General features: G+C 44.1%; 1 protein-coding gene across 9 annotated transcripts in view; it reads right to left on the bottom strand.

Moving 5' to 3' along the window:
- Positions 1 to 26,818, bottom strand: part of CEP112 (centrosomal protein 112) — a 411,978-nt gene that overhangs the window by 45,526 nt on the left and 339,634 nt on the right. The window contains exon 24 of one of the 9 annotated variants that reach the window (XM_084837489.1): positions 7,603 to 11,963. The exons of the other annotated variants lie outside the window; for them this stretch is intronic. Coding sequence (XP_084693615.1) covers positions 11,922 to 11,963 — 42 coding nt within the window. The 3' untranslated portion in view covers positions 7,603 to 11,921. Of the gene's footprint in view, positions 1 to 7,602; positions 11,964 to 26,818 lie in introns of those variants that run through there. 9 annotated transcript variants of the gene reach the window in all.

Below are 26,818 nucleotides of genomic sequence, written 5' to 3'. Positions count from 1 at the left end.
TAACTGGGCAGGGGAGTTTCATATCAAGGTCTGGACTGACATGCACCTCACTGCCCTGTTTTGTGTCAAAATGCCTACCAAAACTCTTACCTGTAAATGCTGTAGAGAAGACTTCCCCAACCTGGTGCACTCCAGATGTGTTGGAGAACCTCCATTATCTCCTGCAAGGATGGCTAATGGCCATCCTGGCTGATGGATGATGCAAATTTTAGTGCAATACATCTGGAGGGCACCACGTTGAGGAAGGTTTCAGTAGAGATACGTTATTCTGATGGATGTCACTGTTCATTCATTCACAAATGTGGGTATTAACTATATTTCCATTGGCAAAGTTTAGTTTTTAATAAAAGAACAGGTACATAAGACTTTTTATAGACACATCTTTATAAGTGAAATGAAGTGAGGCATTAAGGATGCTGGAAAAGTTTTGATATGGAGCTATTAAAGTATACATATATTTCTGCTTGGTGACAGTTCCACAAAGCCACTTAGGGCACAATCCTATAGCCACTAGTCAGCAGCTAGATGGCCATAGGATAGGTTGGTTCCCTGAGAACCGACCTCCACCCCCTCCCGTGCTGCCCTGTAGGCAGCACAGATCGGCCCCACACTCTGTGCGCATAAGAGCAGTGCGGAGCAGCGAAAGTGGGGCATTCCTAGGGGCTGGGCAGGTGGAAGTGCCTTTCCGACGCTTCCTATGTGTCGTCCAGCCTCCGCCCCCCCCCCCCCGCTATGACTTCCCATGGCTAGATAGCCAAAATCGGCTGTCTAGCTGTGAATGCAGGGCAGCTGAAGTGCGGAGAAGATCCCCTCCGCGCTACTCCTGCCCTGCATTGGATAGGCAGTTGCCTCCGAGTTTGGAGGCAGCCGCCTATCCCGATAGGATTGCACCCTTATTTGTGTAAGGAATGCAAAAGAGGAAAGACAAGACTTTTATAGAATCAATTTCTCCTAACATAGGAGTTTGCAGAGACTGAGGTAATACAGCAACACTTATGTATATCAAGCTACAGACCCACATTGAGAAATATTAATAGACACTACCTCTACTCAGATTGAGCCCCACAGCTGATTAAGGTAACTTGTTGGGGTCAGGTGGGCGGTTAGCTACTAGCCCCACTATGAACTCTGCAAACAATATTGTAAAGTATGGATATTTATGTTATATTTGTATCCTAACTTCTTCCAAGAAGCTATCTAGTGAACTTCACATCCAAGTGGAGTTTTGAACCTGTGTTTCTCTCCCCACAAATCCAACACTGTACCACTAGAATATGTGGATTTTCACAGCAGGTGATCTTATAATGGCACAAATACAGTTGCAAAAGTTTAAATGAAACATCTTCCTAAGGAAGTAAGATTAACTAGGTTTCTAGCATTACACTTTCAGGGTTAAACTAGATAGGATGATAACTGCATCACTTGTAGTTGTGTTACTTAACCCCACCCGCACCCCCACGCAAATGAATAGCAAGCTTGGATGTCTATGTGATTGTTGTCATAATAAGCTGCCTTATACTGAGTCAGATCCTTGGTTCATCTAGCCCAGTATTGTCAACACTGACTGGCAGCAGCATTCCAGGGTTTCAGGCAGAAGTCTTTCCTAGACCTACCTGAAGATGTTGGGGATTAAACCTCAGATGTTCTGCTCTATCACTTCATTGTCAGGACCACAGCATACAGGGAGGGGGGTCATGAGAAAAATTGCCCATCACACAAATCTGCTTTTAGCCCTACAGGGGCCTCTCTGGCAGTGCTAATAGCAACTTTAAAGGCAGCGGGGGGGGGCAGTTTTTCTCATGAGCACAGCAGAGGAGGAAAGGGTTACTTGCAATCTCTGTGCACTGCAGACCTGATGAAAATCACACCCCTGAATGTGATATTACTTTTTAAAATACTGAATGCAACTGTAAGTGATATATTTAGTGTTACCTCTATTGATTTTGTTCTGAGCTCACCCCCAATATAAGTTAAAGGTGTCTTTCAAATTAGCATATGCTTACAAAAAGTAACACATTTAAGCAGATTTGGGAGATGCCGTTTTATGCATGGGGATATTAATACTACAAATTCTCTATGTAAACAAGCATGCTTTCTCTCTCTCTGCAGCAATAAAGAGCCCACCAGGTTCTAGTGGAAGTCTGTGCCATCTTTCCAGTGCCCACTTGCCTTGACTGAAAAAAATATAAATTATTGAATATGAACAGAACTATAAGTTTACTGAGTAAGGCTCCCCCTGTATCTGCTACAGGCTATAGTCCTATTGGCCCTGGATTCAATTGGGCCTGGCATAAGTATAGTATCAAGAAAAGAAAAGAAAAAAAAGTCACTGGAAAAGCCCTAAGGGAATGTTGGCTATCACTGGGAAGTATGAGGCTTGGTATTTGAAAAAGGAGGAAAATGTTTATGATCATATGAACAGGCTTGACATGATGGTACTTGTAAATGTTTGAGTTTAATTTACACAAAAATCCCTTTGACTTGTAATGTCTTTAACACACTAAATGTGTGGATAAAACATATTCTAGGAAAACCTCAAGATATAGTAAGGAAAACTGGCACCAGTTTTGCAAGCTGGATCATCATTTTAAACTGCTACAATTTAACCATTTCTCCATAAACTTGGTAATATTTTATTTTTTCTATCTAAAATTATTTCTGTTACTTTATACAAGAGATTGAGTATACATAACTTGCTGAAATTCGGAATGAAAGTCATGACAAATATCTCATTGAATTAAAATGACAGAGGCAGGGAAGTTCCAGAGGGAATTCATAGGATAGAAATTATGTCAAAATAATTAGCTTAGAAAATAAAAGTTTGCAGAGAAGGAAAAATAATTTAAATCCTCTTATCAAGGCTTGTGTATATTTTGACTTTTGAAGAATAGGGTGGTTTAAACTTGTTCCCAATTGATCTTCTAGATCAGGCTGTTTACAACCTCTTCCCTGACTATTTGTAGTCCCTGGGGAGATTCTAAATTCCAACTGTTTGTGGACATTTCCTGCATCTTTGTGGAAATATCCACGGCTTGCTTCTGATGTAATGCTGAGGAGTGTGAGCCAATGGAGTGCATTGCCTTCTTGCATTGCCAGGATAATAGAAGAAGCTCTAGGCCAAGTGGGAGGAGTTCATGCTGTGGTGCCTAACTGCATCAGCATTGCCCCAGATTCCTGGAAGGGCAATACTAGTAAGATTGGTAGCTGCAGCGTGGGCTTGTTTAACTGCTTGCCAAGGCTTAAAAGAAAATGGGTTAAAAGAAAGTTAGGTCAGGAGAAAACTGAGGTGCAATGAGATTCAGCTCCCCTCAACCATATAAAGCTTTTGTTGCAAAATGTAGACCCCTATCCATCTTTTAGATGTACTGGGCAAACACAAGAACATACAAACATGGCTGTCTTGTCATGTCTACTTTAGCCTTGAAACACTGTGGTAAAACAGTAACGCCCAAGTCCCTAATCCTTCTCATATGTAAATTGAGTCACAATTAAAAGGGACTGTCTCAGAAGATTATGCAAAAAGAAGAAGAAATTTTATGCTGGGGTGGTCTCATTATTTATTTAGACTGTCTATTATAATTCCTATTATGCAAAAAAACATTGTGGTGAGCAGCCAAATGTATGCCAGGTATTCTTCTGTTCTATGCCTTCCCTTAACATCTCCTGCGATTGCTCAATATTTCACACTGAAATTGTTCCTGTTGATGATATACTAAAACAAGAAGTTGGCAAAAACTCTAAAAACCATACATCACAAAGTTATAAAGTTGTTTTTGTTTCTGAATGATATTATGTGATCTTGTAAAATGGATACTTCAAGTGATTTTAGTTGAAAATGGTTCATACAAACCACCGGGGGCCTTGTTCAACTGTATATTTAACTGAATAGAAGGTGTTGTAAAAATTTAATGATTCAATTCCCTTTTTCTTTTTTGTATAAGGAAAACAAAACAAATCAAATTGTCCGCATTTAGGCTTACACACATGTTTGCTGTGCACACATTCTATTCTGTTGGGAACTTCTGCAGTTGTTGCAGCATACCAATGTCTGGACACAGTGGTGGGGCTTCATGAATGCCAGTAAGTTGAATCCTGGCAAGATGGAGGCACTGTGGACTCTATCCAGGAAGTAGAACTGCACTTCTGGGAGCATGGTTCTGCTTGCAAACAAGACATGTGCTCCATGCATTTCTTGTTCGCCTGCAAAACTGCTGCAATTTTTGCTGCCAGCATGACAAATTTGGCAGTGGTGGCAAAAATGGCCATGGGGTTCATGCATGTTGCCCACCTCTCATTTACTGTATGAGATATGTAGATTAACTGTATGATTTTATTTAGTTTTATTGGTATTGTACCCCACTTTGAGATTTATAATCTGTGAGCCGGACAGCGCTGTAGCAACTCCATCTGATACGGCGGCTGCGCCCCTACCTTCCCGACCATCTGCTCCCATCGGTAGTACATGCCCTGGTCTCCTCTCGTTTAGACTACTGTAATGCGCTCTACATGGGGTTACCCTTGAAGATGGTTCGGAAGCTGCAGCTGGTACAGAACGTGGCGGCTAGCCTGATTAAAGGCAGCTGCCGGCGAGATCACATCACTCCAGTTCTGAAGGAGCTGCACTGGTTACCAGTTGTTTTCCGGGCCAAATTCAAGGTGTCGGTTTTGACCTTTAAAACCCTATATGGTTCTGGCCCAGCCTATCTCAAGGAGCGCCTCCAGCAACACCAGATAGGCCGCTCCACAAGATCAGCCTCGGATGGCCTTCTTTCTGTCCCATCAGCCAGGACAGCTAGGCTGGTGAGGATGAGGGAGAGGGCCTTCTCTGTGGAGGCCCCCACTCTGCGGAACTCCCTCCCTAGGGAACTCCGCCATGCCCCCTCTTTAATGAGCTTCCGCCACACATTAAAAACCTGGTTGTTCAGGCAGGCATTTGGGGTGGGTTAGGGTAATTTTAGAAATGTGGTGTTTTTAATGTTGAATTTTATTGTATGAACTGTTTTTATTGTTGTGCATCGCCCAGAGTGGCTGGCTGACCATCCAGATGGGCGATTAATAAATTTAATAAATAAATCAATAAAAATAATGAGCAGTGAGTAATATTTTTTTTAATGAATACAATATATCCCAGGAGCTCTCTCTTTGATGTTGAATGATTGCTACACAGCTCATTAGGCTGCTGGTCCACCAACAGAAAATGTCCTTTTTTTCTTATTCTGAAAACAGAGGCTTGGGATAGAGGTAAACTGGAACTCTCTCTCATGTCTGCAGAAACAGGAAGTTGTAACTTATACTGTACCCAAAACCTGAAATACACTGAAGAATATTTCTATATATAGTAACTTCTTTCCAGAGATCTTAAAAATTCTACTGAGAATTTAAACTTCACACCACCACATGAGGGAGCTTAACACTTTGCTTCTTCGTGCAATGGACCTCTTCAACTTCACAGTGCTGAATAAGTTGTGAAACCAAACTCTTGTAGGACACCAACAGGCTAAGCATCTTACAACATGAGTAAGTGATAAATAGAATCTACTCCAGCAATATCAAGTACTGCTGCCTCATGCACATTGGTAAATCCTATCACAAAAAGAATGGAAAATCCTGAGTGACATTAAAAAAACCCTGCCTGTTACATTTATATGAAGTTGTGGTTCAGTGCAGTAAAGATAGTATTGCATCGATAGTATCAATAGCATACTCCAGTAACTGGAGCATGAGCCAGTTGTGGAGCTGTCTCATACGCAACTGAGTGTAGCGAACAACAGCCATCATTGCAGCCATGAAACCTAGGCGATGTAAGAGCTTGAGCGCTGTGGTAGATCTGCTCATTTGCAGTTCTGATGCCAGGGAAGTCAGCACTTCTACCCTGGTGTCAGGTAAGAAGGCGCAGCTCAGTTGGGAGACCAACAATGCTCCAATGAATTGGATCTGCAGTGTTAGTACAAAGTGCGATTTCTCTGCTTTGATATAAAGTCCAAGCTCCTGAAGGAGATTGTAGGCCACGTCTATCGACCAAAGAAGCTGATCTTTCATTGGCACCACCAACAGCCAATTGCCTATGTACAGATAGACCTCTACACCTTGCAGTAGCAAGTGGGAGCAGACCACTGCCATGCACTTGGTGATGTCAGGATTCCTTTAGCCCCCACTTTCTTTCAGTGCTGAAAACAAACACAGACGAGAGGCTTCAGTCTACAGCTTTTAATCTATTATTTCATAGAGATGCAAATTCTCAGTAACTCTCAGTCTACAAAGGAATGCCTTCAGAGGATTCAAAAGGAAGTTACGAGAGTTGCTTGCTGTTTGAAGAGGAAGGTGGTCTCACTAGCCTAACTTAAGCGGGGGGAGGTCCCTCTCTCTCGTGAGGCCTCTGAGCGCAGCTTTTCACACAAGGCCAGTTGGGTAGACTGTCTAAGTTCTGCCCCTGCCTTCTCTCTCTTTGCTCTACGCCTGCATCCGGCATCTATTAGATCAGACTCCCTAAACCCCACCTCCTCCTGTTCGCTGTCTCTCACAGGATGTGTGTGAAGAGGGACCCTCATCCTCAGCCAGCTGAACGTTTGTAACCTGAGAAGCTGGCCCAGTCATGTCTGGACTAGCCTGGGAAAACACCTCTTCCATGTCTGGCGGTTCTCCTTCAGAATCTGAACTGCTATCCCACTCCCTGAGCTCAGAAACACTCCTGACAGGTGAATACCATCGGGGCGGTGGTGAGAGTGAAGGGTAGCCCCCAGAATTGGTAGGCGTTGGTACCAATGGGAAAGTGGAGTTAGCGTTGGTACCATTTGTCTATGGTGATGTGAAAATAGGCATCCTTGAGGTTGGTAGAGGTGAACCAATCTCCTCGAGAGAGGAGAGCCAGGATAGATGCCAGAGAAACCATGCAGAACTTCCTGGGCAAGATGAATTGGTTCAGCTGTCAAAGGTCTGTGATCAGTCAAATCCCTCCATCCTTCTTTGGTACCATGAAATACCTCGGGCACAAACTGTCCCAAAGTTGAGCTCATGGGACAGGTTCAATTGCCCCTTTCTCAAGGAGGGTATGAACTTCGGTATGGAGGACTGGGGATGGAGCGGTCACCAACATGATACCGATTGGAGGGAGGGCATTAAACTCGATCCGGTAGCCCCTCCAGACTATGGCAAGGATCCAGGAATCCAATGTGATATTGTGCCACGCTGGAGGAAAAGAGGACAACCTCATTCCAGAAATGGGCATTTAGGTTATTAGGTGATGAAGGATGGCAGGGAGCAAGTCAAAGGTGCCGCTTACTCCTGCTGTTGTGTTTCCTGTCATAATGGTGGAATTTTGAAGTTGGGAATGATTTCCCCAACTGCGCTGCCTGTGACCGTTGTTGATGATGTTGTAGTGGTGGCTGATTAGGCTGGTACCAAGTGGCCAATGACTGGAACCAGCATTGGTGCCTAGGAAATTGTTGGGATATAAACTCCATATGACACACCGTGGTATGGGCCTTCGGTACCAAATCAAGTGCACTGTCAGTTTTTGTACTGAACAAGCCCTATCGAAGGGTAAGTCCTCAATACATTTCCTGGTTTCCTTTGGAGACCTGATGACCTCAACCAAGTATGCAATGTAAGGCTGTGAATCCAACTAGCACCTTCGAGTCACAATCGACTTGGTGGTGTGATGTATCTCTTTACTGCCTGAACAGCTTCAGAGCCCCTGATTGGAAGAGGCAACCCAGCTCCTTCTTGTCATCTGGAAGATGCTCAAGAAGATGACCAACTTTGTCCCATAGCAGGAGCTGGTACACAGACATTGCCTCCTGGTACTTAGATATTTTAAGGCCCATTGGTGCAGAAGAGCACAACCTCTTCAAAGCAAATCAAGGCATCTGCCCTCCTTGTCAGTTGGAGAGGAGTGTACCATGTGGGCCTTGCCCTGCGCAACTTTGCCGACAATTGAATTTGGGCAGGGTTTTGAAGAGGTAATTGTTATTATCCTCTTGCAGGTGGTACATACCCTCTGAATGTTTGGCGATTGGTGGCATGGTGGAAGAGGCTTTCCAAGCCTGCTTCGTAGTCTCCTCTAACACGGATAACAGAGGAATGGCTACTGGTCTAAACGATTAAGCATTTACCGTGCCAAAGACTGGATCTTGTACTGTGAAAGGTACCTGCTGAGTCTCTATGCCCAAAGCCTGTACCATTCTGAGAATTTGGTTAGAAAATTAACCTAGATCCTCTGATGGGGATATGGCTTCATTGGAGCCAACGATCGCATCTGGTGAAGATATGGAAAGAGGGCAGGATGACTGGGACATAGTGTCCAACCAATAGTGTCCACTGGAGACTCTCCCACAGGGACCTGGCATGGTAAGCACCTCTCCCTTAGTTCTATAGGGAGTGACTGAGTGCCACGTGCATCAAGCTGCACACCAAAAGGTAGTGTGGATGATGGCAGAGAGCCAGCAGAGCAGCCTACAATTGCGCAGACTGCAGATGTATTAAAGCTGGCAAGACAGTCTGTTGCTGAGTCGCCTGTGTTTGCTAGACAGGCGGCAAAGCCACTCGAATGTCCTGCTGAGCTGGTGGTGGCCACTGAACGAGTGGCACTAATGGTGTCAGAGAGTGAGGACTGCCCAGTTGATCGGGAGGTCTCAAAACCATAGCCAAGGGAAGCTGACAGTATTGACTTTCTCCCCAACAGGGAGGATCAGAATGGTGAGGGCGGTACTGGTTGTACGGCTCGTTACAGTAATCAACCCCATCCTGGGGTCTCCTGTACCGCATGTTCCATGTTGAACATCTGTCCCATTCAGAGAATGGCGATCAGGACCTTTCCCGATATCGGCTTTGCTCAGCCCAGAGTGGGGGGATCTTGAGTACTTGGCAAAGTACGACACTGAGGGGATGATGACCCCAACACTGGAGCAGGCACCTGCATGGCGGGTTGGTTGTGTGAGAGCAAAACTGGTGGGTTTGCCATATCTTTTGGCTCTGCTACCGATTCCAGCACCCTCTTCCAAAGTGCCGCTTTTAGCTGATCAGTTTCTTCTCACTTGCTTCTAGAAGCCTTTACAATGAGGGCAAGCCTCTACAATGTGCCCTTCACCAATGCAGAACAGGCAGAGAGAGTGCCCGTCTGAGGGTGGCAGTTTTGCCCCACAGTGGGTGCACTTTTGAAAGGGGGCCCTAAGTGCCATACTTCTGTGAGGGTGATCATGAAAGTCATGGAAACAAGGAAACAGATAGAAATTCTTGATAGAAGAAGTAAAAGAAGGGGGGAAATCCCTTGGCTTTTGTCAAAAAGGATGCTTTTAAACAGCAAAACGACACGAGAGCTTTCCCTATGAGGGAAATGCAATGGTGGTTGAAAGAGAACTCAGGGAATATTTGGGAACCTGCTAGGCACATCTGCACTAGGACAGCGGGGGAGGGGTTCCCGCCCAAACTCCTCAGCTATTAAAGCTTCCTGAAGTGAGGCTCCGTGCAGGTACAGAGCCCACATGTGTGATGCACAGAGATCACGAAGAGGAATGTGCCTTTAATCTCTGGTAGGTACTGCAGGTAACACTTTACATTTAACATTCTGGGACAAAGCAGCAATGAGGCCCCTGTTTCTGAACACCTAAAGGCTAGCTGTAACTCAGATCTCTCTTTTGCTCTGGGTAACACAGGTTCCTGGGTAAGCAGAGAGCAGAAGTGAAGAGAAACATGTCAGTCTTTATATTAGCAAAGATACAGATTGATTTTAGGTGGCAATATGAACACTTCTAGGGAGCAATCCTATGGACCCTAGATAGAGTCTGCGGGGGCCATAAGATAATACGGATTCCTGGATCCAAGGTCAAAGGCAACGTTCCAACCGTGGATCCAGGAATCTGCACTCCCTGCCCCCTTCGCCTTGCAGGCAGCACAGAAAGAACTGCACTAGCGACCTTGGAGAGGGGCTAAAGGGGGAGTGCCAGGGGCTGGGGAGGGGAAAGGATTGAGGAAGCTAAGATACAATGTATCCTGAGGCCTCCGCAGCCTCCTTCCCTCCTGCTGTGATGCACCCCAGCTAGATGGGTGGAAAAGACCTGTCTAGCCAAAATGTAGAACGGGAGGAGCACGGAGGTGCCCACCCTGCTTGGCAGAGGATGCCTCTACGAGCATCACCATAGGACTGTGCCGTCAGTTAGTGTGTCAGTCACCCTACATCAAAATGTAACCAAACCCTGCTTTTCATCTGAGAATCCAGGTAGGTATGTGCTCAAGAAGTTTCTGAAAAGCTGTTAACATTTTTGTACATTTCATCCTCTTTTCTTACTCCTTTCCCTCCCCAGAACTGTTCAAAAGTCTATAGTTTTTCTGGCTATTGTAACAAACTCATTAAGAAAAATACTTAAACATATGCCTATGAACAGTCCCGTTAAAATTAAATGAGACTAACTATTCTTTGAAATGTGGTACATCTGAATTCTTCAAATGATTCTGAAACAAATTAAAAAACAAACAATAAAATCAGGTGGAAATATTCTTGGAATTTCAAATGAAAACAGTACGTGCAACAGCATCAGTGGGTCCAGGATACACAACTTAACTCTCCCCATATCCATCCAACAGACGGGCACTTATCTGGCCAGACAAAACTAGCGTAACAACCTCAAACATTACCTAGCCAGCTCCAAGCTATCTCCCCTGACTAATACTAGTTTATTTATTCAATAGTCAAAGGAGCAATTTTTCAAACAATCAGGAAGTCCCAGGATAAAGACCAGAGAATCTAAATGCAGCAGGACCTTTACTGTTACCAATTTTACATGCTCTATGTACAAAATGCCTATAAAATATTTGAGGCTTACTCTGCAAATAATTAAACATCAATACAATATGGAAATGGTCAGGCATGAACAATGATAACTTAGAATGAAATAGTTAATGTCACAGGTGGCCATAAACCTCAGTGGTTTAAATATTTACTATAATGGGGTTGCTTTAAATAATATTAGGAGAAAATTAGTTACAAATATTGTTAACCCGTTTTGAGAAAATAATAGGTTATAAATAGGGGTGAGCATATATTTAATCTGGATGAAGTCCCAGGAGAAGGGTGGGGCTTGCCCCACGTGGCCTTGGAATGCAGCCAGATGATCTGGTAAGGATGCAGCCAGAATCTGAGTCTTTCTGAGGCTCAGCATGTCAGGAATGAGCCCTTGCCTTCTACCCAGCTCCAAGTGGAAGAGATTGAGGCTTGACCTCAGAGGTCTTTGGAGCACCCCGAAGTTCAATGTATGAGATAGTTAAGACCCCTCCTCTTTCAGAAAAGACCCAAGTCGGTAGCAAGCACACATTTTGGCTAAGGGGTGCTTCCAGCTACAGCTGATCCTGCACTTGAGTCCTGTTTGCACCCCTCACCGCCTCCACTTCCCAGTCACCCAAGCTGCAAAGCTGGGCTATGTGTTAGTAGACAGAGTAGCAGGCTTTTCCATCAAGCAAATTCTCAAGAATTCTCTCCTTCTGCTTCAAGGCTTTCCACAGGCTTTTCTTGCCACTGGTTGAATGCTGTTAGCATTCTAACTAAATCAATTCCACCATGAGCACGTTTTAAAATGGAAGAAAGTTATTTGCTCCTAAGGAAAAAAAAGGCTGGGAGGAAGAAAGGACTCTAAAACCCTTTTTTTAAACCTGAAGATTATTTTTCTGTGAAGAGTGCATTTTACTTTTAGACCCCAAATCAGTAGTTGAGCACCTATTTATAAAATGCTTTGCAATCCTTATTTCATTCACCCTTTCAATGCTGTGAGATTGCCCAATTGTTTCCATTTTATAGATGGAGTTTTAGATGCTACCCAGTCAGTCCAGGTCATACATGCAAGGCAGTGTATTCTTCTCCTTACTAAAGCATTCACGTGTGTAGCATTAGGGTTAGCTTGTTTGTATATAAAGAAGGTGGTTTGAGAGAAAGTTCAAAGATTCATAATACATCTGGGATACCATGTTCTCCTTCCCTGAAAAAAAAAAAATCAAGTGGTTATTACTGTATGAAAAAATTACTTAGCCTTTTCCTGGATCTATTAGGACTGTCAAAATGTAGACATTCCCAAAGCTAATCAGCAATCAGTCTTAGTACTGATAAGCTTTTTCACTAACTTCAGCCTTTTGGATTACAGTAACCCTCTAGACAAAAATAAAAAGGCTAGGATATGAATACTGAGGAACTACTAATACAATTGGTTAGGGTATCTATTGCATTTTCCCTTCAGCTGGGCATGACGAAACTTTAGAGAGTATCTTATGTTTTTCAATAAATGTATCTTCAGACTCAAAGATATCAGAACAGCTTTAGCATACACTTATGAAGAAAAAGTTCAAAAATTCCAATTTAAACTACTTATATTTAGAGGATTTACAAAGATTCTGTCTAACATTTAGCTGATGCATTGTCAAAAACATTTATCACACAACTGTTTGAAGTTTCTTAGCTCGTCACTAGTTATTAAAGCTTGAACTGCAGAGTTTGTTATCCATCTCAAAGCACTCATGCTAAGGTTGGGTTTTCCCCCATTTAAGCATTGCCAGCCTTTTGGTTTAATTTCAGAACTGTGAAGCACAATAATAATAAAAAAAACCTTCATCAGGAGAGTGCCAGGTAAGAATTTAACGTCCAGACCACGTAAGAGCAGGCTTAAGAATCACTCAGTTGGGTCCTTGCCACAACTGATGGCAAAATCTTAAACTCTGTCCCAGAATAGTGCTGCATTACCACATTCCCTGTGTCCCAATATGGTACAAAGGATAGAATGACAGCAAGCTTACCACGGGCCCATTTGGCCCACTTCCATGTCGACCAGTTCAAAATGCACCTCAGCTAATGTAGCAAAAGGGAATTTGGTTGAGATTTCCTAACAAAGAGGGCAGAACTGCCATGCTTGCTGGTAACAGAAAAGAGTATGAATGACTTAGATGTTCTTCTTTTTTTGTTAATCTATTTTTCTAAGCATATTGTTGTTTACAATGCAAACTCCACGCTAAGATTCCAGGTGCTAAGTAGAGACCTTGACAAAAGACAAGGTAGAAATAGCAATCATAAAACAAATACGGCATTATATTAATTATTATATTGATGTTCTGCCCTTCCTCCAAGGAGCTCAAGGTGGCATACATAATTATTCCCCAATTATTGTATCCTTACAACCCTGTGAGATAGAAGACTAGCCTCAGAGAGAGTGACTGGCCCAAGTTTACCCAGTAAACTTTATGGTTGAGCGGGGACTTGAACCCAACACCTTGAAGCCCTAGTCTGATACTCTAATTATATGCTGTGCGCATCTAGCATGCCATATCAATGGACAGGATATCAGAGTGAAAGTTTAATGAATATTTACATAAATGAATAAATAAGTTTAGTTATTTATTTATGCTAGATTTCTCCTATGGTAATGAATGCCTAAAGAACCTGACGTTGTTATTCCCAAAAGTTCTAACTAGGGCTGCGTATTCATTAAAAAATGAATTAAAAAAGAAACAACTGAACCACCATCCATTTTAATGCAAAATACATTTAAAATAAAAACGAATGTGAAAAATGAACATGGGTACATTTATTTGTGTTTTTACCTTCATTTCTGTCTGATCTGCCTGAAATTTGGCATGTATAATGCCCCAGAAGACTAGTACAAGATCTACAAATTTAACACTATTCCAATGGAAAACATCAGAGTTACAGGCAGCAGGAGACAGGATGGTCTCCACTGAAATCAGTGAAAAAACAAAAACAAAAGGAATGCAATTGAAACAAATGCAAAATGACATGAATATGGCTTTAAAAATGAATTCCTCCCTCCATTGCACACCCCTATGTCTTCTCACACACCTGCCCTGTGGTAAACCTCATACAATGAGCAACTTGCATTACAGCCAGCTTGTTCCAACAGCCTCTCAGTATCTTTCACTAATATTTTAGAACTTTGCCCCCTCAATCTCCATACCTAAAGTTTAAAAACAGGTTAAAAAGGACATTATGCAAATATTAACTGTTTCTATGAACCTATAAGGTTTAGAATATTCCTGTAATATGTACCCTATAGATCTCTACGTAATTACAGGATGCAGGGAGCCTGGGTTAACATCCAACACATCCAATTTGTGAGACTGGCAATGGGCAACATTTGTTTGAAGTTTCCTACAACATGTTCAACATGGAAGATTTCTACCTAACTAAACAAATTTCTTCTTTGGTATTATAACATCAAAATATTCTATTTCAGTCTGTACTAATTATCACCAACTGAAAAAGAGCATTACTCCCATAGCTTAAGAAGCAGTGCTATCAGGGAAAAATAATATGCTTTGTATTTCATTCACAGAAAAAATAAAGGAGCTTAGTTATGTATTTCTACTATTCAAAGTACTTTAAAGGCGTAATACTATGGCTGCTAGACAGTGGCTGGATGGCCGTAGGATTATCTGGTTTTCGGGAACTGACCTCACCTCATAGGTGGTGCAGATCGTCCTGGGCTCCGCGCTCGTAAGGGCAGTGTGGAATGGGAGGAAAGCAGACGTTCCTGAGGGTGGGGACCTTGGATGCTTCCTATGTGTAGTCCGGCCAGGCACTCCCCTCCCCCCGAAGTGCTGCAGCTAGGCAGCTGTATTCAGCTGTGTAGCTGCAAATGCAGGGCGGCTAGAGTGTGGAGGCAAAGATGCCCTCCTTGCTTCACCTGCCCTGCATTCAATAGGTAGTTGACTCCAAGTTCAGAGGCAGCCGCCGATCCCTCCATCAATTAAATTAACTTGCAGAACTCTGTTGCTTTTTCCAAACTGAACAGGAGCTGGCTGGAATTAACATGGTTGGAAGATTCAATATGCGCTCTGTGATGAAAAAAGCACATCAAATCTTTTAAATATTATACCTTTTAAGCAAAATTTGTTGGTGCTTGGCAATGCAGAATAGTCAAGTCACACAAAATGCTTTTAATCAAAGTCTTTAAAAGAAGATAATCTAATTGCAAAAGCACTAACAGGGGTGAATTAAGATTGTGAGGTTTTTCTTTATTTTAAGTATCTGACTGAAATTAAGCTAAGTTATGTTAGAAAAATGTAGGAAAAATGAGGTCTCCAGCAGTACTAGAACTTAACCTTACTAGCCTGAGGGAAAAGATTCACTTTACTTTGAATTACAAAATCCACTTTACAGTGTCTTTAGGTGTGTGCTTGTAACACATGTTAAAAATGGCATCTGCAGAGATATGGAATAGCAAAAGGGTCAAAATTAGCTTGTTTGAAAGCCAGATGTGATCCTTTTGGCACTTTGTAGCAGCTACAAAGCAATAAAAAGGTCAAAATCAAAGCCTGGACCAGGCAGGGGAAGACAGCTGGGACACCCAACAGCGGCAGGAGGGCCAACTTATTGGCTCTGCCTGGGACTGTGTAGCTGCCAGTGAGAAGCCACGCCCTGGCTGGAGCTGAAGAGGGAAAGGAAAAACTCCCCCAGGCTAATTACGGTTGATTCAATCCCGCTGGGCCCCAGCTCCCCGGGAAGATCTGCCCAGCTCTGACATGGGGCACAGTGCCCCAGTGGCAGTGATGCCAAAGGCGGGGTCTCCCCTTTGGGGGGACCTGCTTCAGGAGAGACACAAGGGCAAGGGCCACCCCCCTAACACTGGGTTGACTGGTTCTTGTGGCTTCTACGTGTGGGTGTTGATTCGTTGTTTTTTGTTTTGTTTTGTGTCTGTTTTGCTTAGAATCCTGTTATGTCCCTGGGTGAGAGGATATATGGCCAAGTCGGGGCACTTGAGGGGGGCCCAGTTAGTGTGGTTATAGGTCAAAGGAGATATGGCATCGGGAGGAGGGCTAGCCAGGTTAGGGGAACACGGCCCAGACAGTTAACGGCTGTGCCATGTTCCGGCCCTCCCCCCAACCGCAGGCATGGTGGTTGCTCTATCAGCCTACTCTCAGGTCTCTGGATGCTGCTTTTAAATGCCAGATTGGTTGAAAGTAAGACCTCCCTCATTCATGACTTAATAGAGGATGAGGCGGCCAATCTGGCATGTATAACCGAGACCTGGGTGGGCGAGTAGGGAGGAGTTAGTCTCTCCCAGCTCTGCCCACCAGGGTACTTGGTTCAGCATCAGGGAAGACCTGAGGGCTGGGGAGGGGGGGTTGCTGTGGTCTATAGGAATTCCATCTCCCTCTGCAGGTTCCCTGTCCATGTGACTACTGGAGTGTTTGCACCTTGTGTTGGGCCAGCGGGACAGATTGGGGACTCTATTGGTGTACCACCCACCCTGCTGCTCAACAGACTCCCTATCTGAGCTGATGGAGGTGGTCTCTGGTGCGTTGTTGCGATCCCTCAGACTGTTGGTTCTGGGAGATGTCAACATTCACACTGAGGGCACCTTGTCTGGGGCAGCTCAGGATTTCATGGCCTCCATGACGACCATGGGACTGTCCCAACAAATCATCAGCCTGACGCATATAGCAGGGCATACTCTAGACTTGGTTTTCGCAACTGGACATGGAGATGGTGGTCTGAAGGTGGAGGACTTTGCATTAGTCCCCTTGTCATGGTCAGATCATTACCTGCGGAGGTTTAGACTTATAGCAGCTTTTTGTCAAGGGCTCCTTGGAGGCCTTTCTCAGTCTAATCCAGTAGCCAAGTCCAGACACAGACAAAGGGATTCCTTTCAAAGCTTTATTCTTCTTTTACAACTTAACAACTCTACAGGTAGCAACTAGATCTGAGCAGCACAGTACCTATGCCCTAAGTTGAAACAGTTGGTCCCCGTTTGAAAGGGAATTACTGGCAGACCCCTGAACTTAAGGACTAGGGAGAGTCCCTCCCCTTTTCCCTTGGATCCTCTGGGCGCAGCCTTTGTTTGCATGCCAACCGGGCACTACGCCTCCTTTCCATGCCCTCCATCTGGTGCCGCTCTCTGAGTCTGCGTCGCGCATCCACCAAGTCTGCTATCTGTGCTCGGTCACTCCCTGGACTGCTTTCTAATCTAGGAATGCTGGTGGGAGGAATCTCCCTCAGCTGTGGGCCCTGGGAAAGAGGAACGCGCTCCTCTCCCAGGAGCGACTGCTCTTCCTCAGAATCAGAACTACTCTGGGATTCTATGGGCTCAGTGTCCACCCTGACACTTTTCCCCTCTGCCAGGGTAGGGGACCTATTAAGATGGACCATTTTTGTTGTTTATTCGGTCAGTCGCTTCCGACTCTTCGTGACTTCATGGACCAGCCCACGCCAGAGCTTCCTGTCGGCTGTCACCACCCCCAGCTCCCCCAAGGTCGAGTCCGTCACCTCCAGAATATCATCCATCCATCTTGCCCTTGGTCGGCCCCTCTTCCTTTGGCCTTCCACTTTCCCTAGCATGAGCATCTTCTCCAGGGTATCCTGTCTTCTCATGATGTGGACAAAGTACTTCAGTTTTGCCTTTAATATAATTCCCTGAAGTGAGCAGTCTGGCTTTATTTCCTGGAGTATGGACTGGTTTGATCTTCTTGCAGTCCAAGGCACTCTCAGAATTTTCCTCCAGCACCACAGTTCAAAAGCATCTATCTTCCTTCGCTCAGCCTTCCTTATGGTCCAGCTCCCGCAGCCATAGGTTACTACGGGGAATACCATTGCTTTAACTATGTGGACCTTTATTGTCAGTGTGATGTCTCTGCTCTTCACTATTTTGTCAAGATTTGTCATTGCTGTCCTCCCAAGAAGTAAACGTCTTCTGATTTCCTGGCTGCAGTCAGTGTCTGCAGTAATCTTTGCGTCTAGAAAGACAAAGTCTGTCACTGCCTCCACGTTTTCTCCCTCTATTTGCCAGTTATCAATCAAGCTGGTTGCCATAATCTTGGTTTTTTTGAGGTTTAACTGCAACCCAGCTTTTGCACTTTCTTCTTTCACCTTCGTCATGAGGTTCCTCAGCTCCTCCTCACTTTCAGCCATCAAAGTGGTATCATCTGCATATCGGAGATTGTTAATGTTTCTTCCAGCGATTTTAACTCCAGCCTTGGCTTCATCAAGCCCAGCATGTCGCATGATGTGTTCTGCATACAGGTTGAATAGGTAGGGTGAGAGTATACAACCCTGCCATACTCCTTTCCCAATCTTAAACCAGTCCGTTGTTCCGTGGTCTGTTCTTACCGTTGCTACTTGGTCATTATACAGATTCCTCAGGAGGCAGACAAGATGACTTAGTATCCCCATACAATTTGTTATGATCCACACAGTCAAAGGCTTTAGAGTAGTCAATAAAACAGAAATAGATGTTTTTCTGAAACTCCCTGGCTTTCTCCATTATCCAGCGGATATTGGCAATTTGGTCTCTAGTTCCTCTGCCTTTTCTAAACCCAGCTTGTACATCTGGCAATTCTCATTCCATGAATTGCTGGAGTCTACCTTGCAAGATCTTGAGCATTACCTTACTGGCATGTGAAATAAGTGCCACTGTTCGATAGTAACATTCTTTGGTGCTTCCCTTTTTTGGTATGGGGATACAGTTTGATTTTTTTCCAATTTGTTGGCCATTCCTGTGTTTTCCAAATTTGCTGGCATATGGCATGCATCACCTTGACAGCATCACCTTGCAAGATTTTAAACAGTTCAGCTGGGATACCGTCCTCTCCTGCTGCCTTGTTATTAGCAATGCTTCTTAAGGCCCATTCAACCTCACTCTTCAGGTTGAATGGGCCTGAAGCTCACTGACCACACCGACTAGCTCACTGACTAGCTCACTGACCACACCGTCAAATCCATCCCCGATATTATTATCCTTCCTATACAGATCTTCCGTATATTCTTGCCACCTTTTCTTGATCTCTTCTGCTTCTGTTCGGTCCTTGCCATCTTTGTTTTTGATCATACCCATTTTTGCCTGGAATTTACCTCCAATGTTTCTAATTTTCTGGAAGAGGTCTCTTGTCCTTCCTATTCTATTATCTTCTTCCGCTTCCGCGCATTGCTTGTTTAAAAATAATTCCTTATCTCTTCTGGCTAACCTCTGGAATTTTGCATTTAATTGGGCATATCTCCCCCTATCCCTGTTGCCTTTTGCTTTCCTTCTTTCTTGGGCTGCTTCCAGTGTCTCAGCAGACAGCCATCTTGCCTTCTTGATTCTCTTTTTCTTTGGGATGTTTTTTGTTGCCGCCTCCTGAACAATGTTGCGAACTTCTGTCCATAGTTCTTCTGGGACCCTATCTACTAAATCTAGTCCCTTAAATCTATTCTTCACCTCCACTGCATATTCATTAGGAATATTACTGAGCTCATATCTAACTGATCTGTGGGTCTTCCCTATTCTCTTTAGTCTGATTCTAAATTGTGCAATAAGAAGTTCGTGATCTGAACTACAATCAGCTCCAGGTCTTGTTTTTACCGACTGCATAGATGTCCGCCACCTTTGGCAACAAAGGATGTAGTCAATCTGATTTCGGTGTCGACCGTCTGGTGAAGTCCATGTACAAAGTCATCTCTTAGGTTGTTGGAAGAGAGTGTTTGGAGGTTAATGGATCCTGATGCTTTTCAGAGGACTGTGGGGAGGTTTCCAGCTGATATGGCGGGCTCTCCTGTCGAAACCCTGGTTTATCTGTAGAGATGTCAGAAAATTTCGCCACGAATCTCGGGGAGGCCGAATGCCAGCGAAACGGTCTGCCCCCCCGCCCCCCCCCCAGGACAGGACTTACCTTGTGCGAATGTCCCTGGCGGCGGCGGCAGCTGTGGCGGCCGGTCTTCCGACCGGCTGCCGCCGCTGCCATTTCCAAGTTAAAAAAAAACAAAACGTGATAGGCTACGTAAAGATTTACCTAGCCTATCATGGCTAGATTTTTAAAAAACACCGTGATAGGCTACGTAAATGTTTACGTAGCCTATCACGGCTGAGTGAAAAAAACAAAAAACAAAACTGCGTGTACGCAAATGGCAGCGCCCATGGGCGCTGCCATTTGCATTCCTTATTTTGGCACGTGTAGTCTACGTAAATGTTTATGTAGACTACACGTGCCAAAATAAGGAACGCAAATGGCGGCGCCCATGGGCGCCGCCATTTGCGTCTGCGCGGTTGTTTTTTTTCCTCACTCAGCCATGATAGGCTACGTAAACATTTATGTAGCCTATCACGGCTGACTGCAGGGACGCATTTGCATCCTGGCCGGCCAGGATTTGCAGCGGGAGGGACGGGGTGCCTCCCCCACGGCCAGAATTTCGGGGGGGGGGAGGGACGGGGCGCCTCCCTCCTGGCCAGAATTTCAGGGGGGAGGGATGGGGCGCCTCCCCCCCGGCCAGAATTTTGGGGGGAGGGACAGAGCACCTCCCCCCCACCGCAAATCAAGTTTCGGTTCAGGTAAGGGACTTTCATACATCCCTATTTATCTGTGGAATGCAGAAATTACCTGGGTGGTTGACATGATTGCTCTTGAGCGCCCTCTCCTGAGTAGAGCTTGAACTGCTCCATGGTATACCCTAGAGCTGAGAGTGATGAAACAAAATAGGAGACGGCTTGAGCACAGATGGAGAAGAACTCCTAGTGGATGCAATTGAATGCTGGTATGTGCCTATGGAAAATATATTCAGGGGCAGTGAGGGCAGCAAAAAAACATCATCTTGCTGCCTCTATTGAATCTTCTGTCTGCCGCCCAGCGGAGCTTTTCAGAGCTGTCCAGGGGCTATTACATGCTGGCCCTAAGGACACTGTAGATCCCTCTGAGGCCTGCTGTAATGCATTTGATAGGCACTTCAAGGATAAGATCTCTTGCATCTGCCAGGACTTAAACTCCAGTGTTATAGCAGGTGAATCTGGTGAAGTATCCAGAGCACAGCCTTGTCCTGGTATCCTGGATGAGTTTCCCTTGGTACAGCTTGAGGACGCTGACAAGGTGCTTGGACAGGTTTGTGCAACCACTTCTGTACTGGATCCTGGCCCCTCTTGGCTGATAAAAACTGGCAGGGAAGGAACAGCTGGCTTGGCCAGGGAGGTGATTAATGCCTCTTTGTGAGAGGGGGTGGGTCCCGGGCCGCCTCAAAGAGGCAGTAGTGAGACCACTCCTAAAGAAACCCTCCCTGGAACTGGAAAATATTAGAAATTGTAGGCCAGTGGCAAATGTTCCTTTCCTGGACAAGGTTCTTGAGCGGGTGCTTGCCAATCAGCTCCAGACACTCTTGGATGAGACCAATTATCTAGATCCATTTCAGTCGTGGTTCAGGCCAGGTTTTGGCATGAAAACAGCCTTGGTCGCCCTGTATGATGACCTATGTCGGGAGAGAGACAGGGGGAGTGTGACCTTGTTGATTCTCCTTGATCTCTCAGCGGCTTTTGATACCATCGACCATGGTATCCTTCTTGCATGATTGACTGAGCTGGGAGCGGGAGGAACTGTATTGCAGTGGTTTTGCTCCCACTTAGTCGGCTCCAGAAGGTGGTGCTTGGGGAATATTGCTTGGCCCTGTGGATTCTCCAGTATGGAGTGCCCAGGAGTCAATTCTATCCCCCATGCTATTTAACATCTACATGACACAGTTGAGTGTGGTTATCTGGAGTTTTGGGGTGCATTGTCATCAGTATGCTGATGACACACAGCTCTATTTCTCCTTTTCATCTTCTTCAGATGAGGCCGTGGATGTGCTAAATCAGTGCCTGGCTACAACAATGGATTGGATGAGGGCTAATAAACTGAAACTCAATCCAGACAAGACTGAGATGCTGTTGGTGGGTGGTTCTTCTGACTGAATGGAGGGTGCTCAACCTGTTCTGGATGGGGTTGCACTCCCCCTGAAGGAGCAAGTTCGTAGCTTGGGGGTTCTCCTGGAGTCTTGTCACTTCAGGCTCAAGTGTCCTCAGTGGCATGGAGTGCCTTCTACCAACTTCAGTTGGTGGCCCAGCTACACCCCTATCTGGACAGGGATAGCCTGGCTTCAGTTGTCTATGCAAGTTAGATTACTGCAATGCACTCTACAAGGGGCTGCCTTTGAAGACGGTTCAGAAACTGCAGCTCATGCAAAATATGGCGGCCAGATTGATAACGGGGACCAGAAGGTCCAAACATGTAAGGCTGACTCTGGCCTGCTTGCACTGGCTGCCTGTATGTTTCTGAGCCTGATTGAAGGTGCTGGCTTTAACCTATAAAGCCTTATGCGGCTTGGGACCACAATACCTGATGGAGCACCTCTCCCGACACGAACCTACTCGTATACTACACTCAACATCTAAGGCCCTCCCCTGGCTGCCTACACTGAGGCAAGCCCGGAAGATGGAGACGAAAGGGCCTTTTTGGTGGTGGCCCCCAAATTATGGAATGATCTCCCCAATGAGGCCCACCTGGCGCCAACATTGTTAACTTTTCGGTGCCAGGTTAAGACCTTTCTCTTCTCCCAGGGATTCAGCAGTATACGATAAGTGTTCAATCGATCTTGGAATGTTTTTTTATGGTTTTTGTTTTTGAGATTGTTGTTTGAAGTTGTTTTAGATACATGTTTCATTTGTGTATATTGTCTGTTCATGTGTTTTTTTATATAAATGGTTTTTAATCGCTGTATATTGTATTTTTAATATTTTTAATCTTTGTAAACCACCCAGCGAGCTCTGGCTGTTGGGCAGTATAGAAATGTTAATAATAATAATAATAATAATAATAATAATAATAATAATAAATGTAGCTTTCAAACAATGTAAATTTGATGCTTTTTGTACTCCGTAGTGCTATGGATGCTATTTTCCCCATAAAAAAGCATTTTTCCCGAATGGGGGGGGGGAGTGGGGGTTGCATGCAGCCCATGTGCTGTGTGTTGTCCACTTCTGCCCTAGATTATTCTCATCAAGGTTCCTCTTTAAAGCCTGGATCCCTTTTAAAGCCACATAGGAATAGTAAGTTGCCATCTTGCTGAGAAAGTTGGATGAGCTGTTCCAATAGGTCTCAGCATTTTATGAGGGAATTTGCGGAGTATAAAGAGCCTACTGAAGCAGACCTTTTGACTATTTTTGTGAACCTTTCAAGGGATAAGCAGGAAGCTATTTTGGGGCAGACTTGAAGCAGTACAGAATAAATTAATTCATGTAAAGGAACTGGGCCAAAGCAGTATTCAAGCCTTGTTTAATAACATTTTCCCATGCTAAAAATGTTAGCCAACATATGTATTCTCTTAAGGGACCAATCCTATGGTCCCTAGACAGAGTGGGGGGGACATAGGATAACTTGGATTCCTGGATCCGAGGTCAGAGACAGAGCTCCGGCTGGAATCTGTGCTCTCTGCCCCCTTGCAGCTGGTGTGGACAGAACTGTGCTGGCTGCCTCTCCGAGGTCCCAAAAGCGACCTTGGAGAGGGGGTAAAGGGGGCATGCTGGTGGCCATGTAGGAAAGGAGACTGGAGATGCCAGGATATGACATATCCTGAGTCCTCCCCAGCCTCCTTCCCTCCCGCTCTGACATGCCCCAGCTCGACAAGACAAAAAAACCTGTCTAACCAAAATGTAGTGAGGGAGGAGCATGGAGGTGAAGATTGCCTCTGCTGCACTCCCTGCTCTGCATAGGATGCCCATAAGCCTCTGAGTTCAGAGCCTTACAGGCATCACCATAGGATTGTGCCCTAATTCTCTTTTAAGGCCTCACTCACCTGGAAATTTTGTTCGTCCATTAGGATCTCCACCTGTCTTGTTAAAGATTTCAATCAGACTGGAACTTTGATTATTTCCTTTATGTGTTCCCACTCAACTAGGTTGGAAAGGTTTAGAGGACCTCTGAATTATGAGGAACTATGAGGAACTAGACTACATTATGTTGAACTGGATGAATTTGGATCACATAATTTCAAAGGTATTGTTAATGTAGAACTACCATTATACAAAATCCAGAAGCACTATAGGTTAATGGCTGTATGTTTTTTTCCCCATATTTGGAGGGGATTCTTGACTGTATCATATATAATTCATAAATACATTTTCTTTCTTGGTATGTGGCTTGGTGGGGTAGTAAGTGTAACGATCCTGACTTTTTGTCTTTTCTAACCAATTTTAAAAATATTTGCTTGCAAAAGACTTGGCTACTAGAGGATGACTAGGTCCTTGGATATGGAACATTTTACCATCTAGTTATCAAGTGAGACCATTTTGGCTGAGGCAGGGGTGGTTAGCTACCCCAATTGCCCTTGATATTGGAGGTTTGGTACCTGTATTACCTGGTTCTTATAGCTCAGATGTATTTTTTCATTTGATTCAGTTTCCTGGTAAGACCTCCATGGTCTGTCTTAATATTTATATTTCCCCTCATATTCATCCTATTCCCTGGATCTATGGAACCAATTTGATAATCTTTTGAGTGTTATTACTCTTAGATATCCTTGACCAGGTCTTTTTAGTTTTGGTAATTTGAACAATAGGATTAGTAATGGGTTCTCTAAGTTTTCATCTTTAGGTTATTTGGACTGGAAATACAGTAGCCCCATGGGACATTTCTGCGGTTGCAGTTATTTGAATAAATGACAGAAATACTTGGTTACACTTGCTTAGCATCATCATCATGTCATATTAAATGGTAGTTTCTGGGATAAACCAAGGGAAATTTTACATATATTGCTAATTCAGGATCTAGTGTTATTGATTATCTAATTGTTAGTCCTTCCCAGCATGTCTATATAATAGAAATTCATATTTTAAGCCCATTTAAGAAGTGGTTGTTATCTCCTTAAACAGACCTTAGACCTTAATATTCCTGAGACTTAGCCAGTTTATTTCTATTAATGGATTGGAAAGGTATTTTGGGACAAAGAGACTGAGATAGACTAAGGACCTTTCCCATTCTTTGTTTAATTTTATTAAGTCTAAAGAACTGATCATACTTTGTTCCTATTGTCTTCTGGGAAAAGTTTCCTCTTTAATCATGTACCAGCAGACTGCAGGTATCTTGAAACCTGCTTTAACATCAGAATCCTGGTCTACCTCTTTCTTCGTTTGATATAGATTACCTGAAAACTCTTGTCCGAATACTCTAGTCAACACTGTAAGTTGAAAGCAGAAGCAACCACTCAATGGCTTATTTTAAGTCATTTTACAAAGGTCATATTTGTTTTTAAAATAATGGAATTCAATAGATCCCAATGGGAGGCTCTGGATTCAACTGCCTTGGAAAACACTGACCCTGTTCATTGGGGCAGGATGGTTAGGCTAACCATGGTGCAGGGTGGTTAGCGCTAACCACTGCAACAGCCCCTGCCATATGTGCAGCTAACCACATTCCGCAGCGTGGTTAGCCTAACCACTCTCTAACAACCCTCCCTCCAGCAGTCCTCCAACTGTTCCATCACGCATCCCAGCAGCTTCAGTGGCTCACACAGCCATTAGAAGAGCGGGGCTGCTGATGGCTGTTGGTGGCCATTTTCTTCTTTCTGTTCATCTTACAGAAATAAGCAAAAAAAAAAAGAAAAGGTGGAAAATTGTGCAAAAACCACCATATCGCTAAAATGTGCCTTATCCCTGTATATCGCACATGTGTGCAAAATCTCTATTTCGATATAGTGGTTTTGCGCACATGCATGTTTTAGCAGTATGGCGATTTCTGCACAATTTTTTGCCGTATTTATTTTTTGCTTATTTCTGTAATGGCTGTTTTCGGCTGCTCTTGCTGTGGAGCTCTATGGAAGCGCTCCATTAACCATGGGGTCTGTTCAGATGTCATGCTAAGCCATAGCTAGCTCTGCTAACCATCTTGCAGCAGGTGGTTAGTGAGCGTGGTTTGTGCATGGTTAATAAACCACCATGGTTGCATCTAGAACAATACGACAATGGAACCAATTACCTAGGGAGGTAGCGGGCTCTCCCACATTGAAGGCATTCAAGATGAAGCTGGACAGCCATCTGTCAGGGATGCTTTGACTTAGATTCCTGCACTGAGCAGAGGGTTGGACTTGATGGTCTTATAGGCCCCTTCCAACTCTACTATTCCACAGAATGATTCTATGACCCCCGTTCAGACATCATGCTAAACTACCATGGTTAGCTCAAAACTCCTAACCATCATGGCTTAGCGTGACATCTGAACAAGCTCAATGAGTGTAAGTTCTGGGATACTATTGCCCATGGTTTGGCTGAGGTGAGAGGAATTGAAGAGGCTTAGATTTCTACTGATTGGACTAATTATTTTACTAAATTATAGCATCCTTCATCACTGTCTTCCCCTTTTGTAGATTGTAGAGATCTTCCTAGTTGGTAACTAGTAATTTCTTTTATGGTCAAACATTCAGTTGGTCTAATGAAGTCAAATATGGCCCTAGGTGAAGATTTCTTGCACCCAGAACTGTCTAAATCTTCTTCTGACTGGTAGGCTCCTGTTCTTGCTAAATTGTTTACTCAGATAAATTCATCAAGTTTAGTCAGTTCAGGTGGAAAATGATTTGTTGATCTATCATCAGTTCTTATTCAATTGATATGAATTGCTTGTAGGCTAAATTGTTTGCTCTTGATACAGATCCCTGGTTGCTGATGCTCCTTTTTAGCCTGTATTTAGACAACATTGCTAAAGTAGTATAGGCTTGTTTGTGACAGACTCAATCCCAGTTATGAAAGGAGTTAAACAGGGATGTGGTTTTTTTAACTTGTATTTGCTTCATTTGGTCAAGGAACTGGATGCATGTCCACCTGACATGGAAAAGAGGAAGATCAGTATTTTTTTTTGTACGCAGATGATATGGTTATATTATCTTTGACCAGGTGTGGCCTTAAAAAACAGATGGATGTACTAGCAAAGTTTTATACTAAAACCAAGGTGACTGTTTTTGGTATGCAATCTCCTATATTTGATTGGTTAATTTCAAAACCTATTTAGTTATTTAGGGATTTTTTTGGCAGCCAATTCCTCTTGGAGGGCCCAGCGGGATGCTATTCTTACT

The sequence above is a fragment of the Heloderma suspectum genome, chromosome 2 (assembly GCF_057233095.1).
Source record: "Heloderma suspectum isolate Gila_16-S chromosome 2, 16-S_ref, whole genome shotgun sequence".
Lineage (NCBI taxonomy): Eukaryota > Metazoa > Chordata > Lepidosauria > Squamata > Helodermatidae > Heloderma > Heloderma suspectum.
Note: the sequence above shows the minus strand (reverse complement) of the source record. Positions and strands in the feature narration are given on the sequence as shown.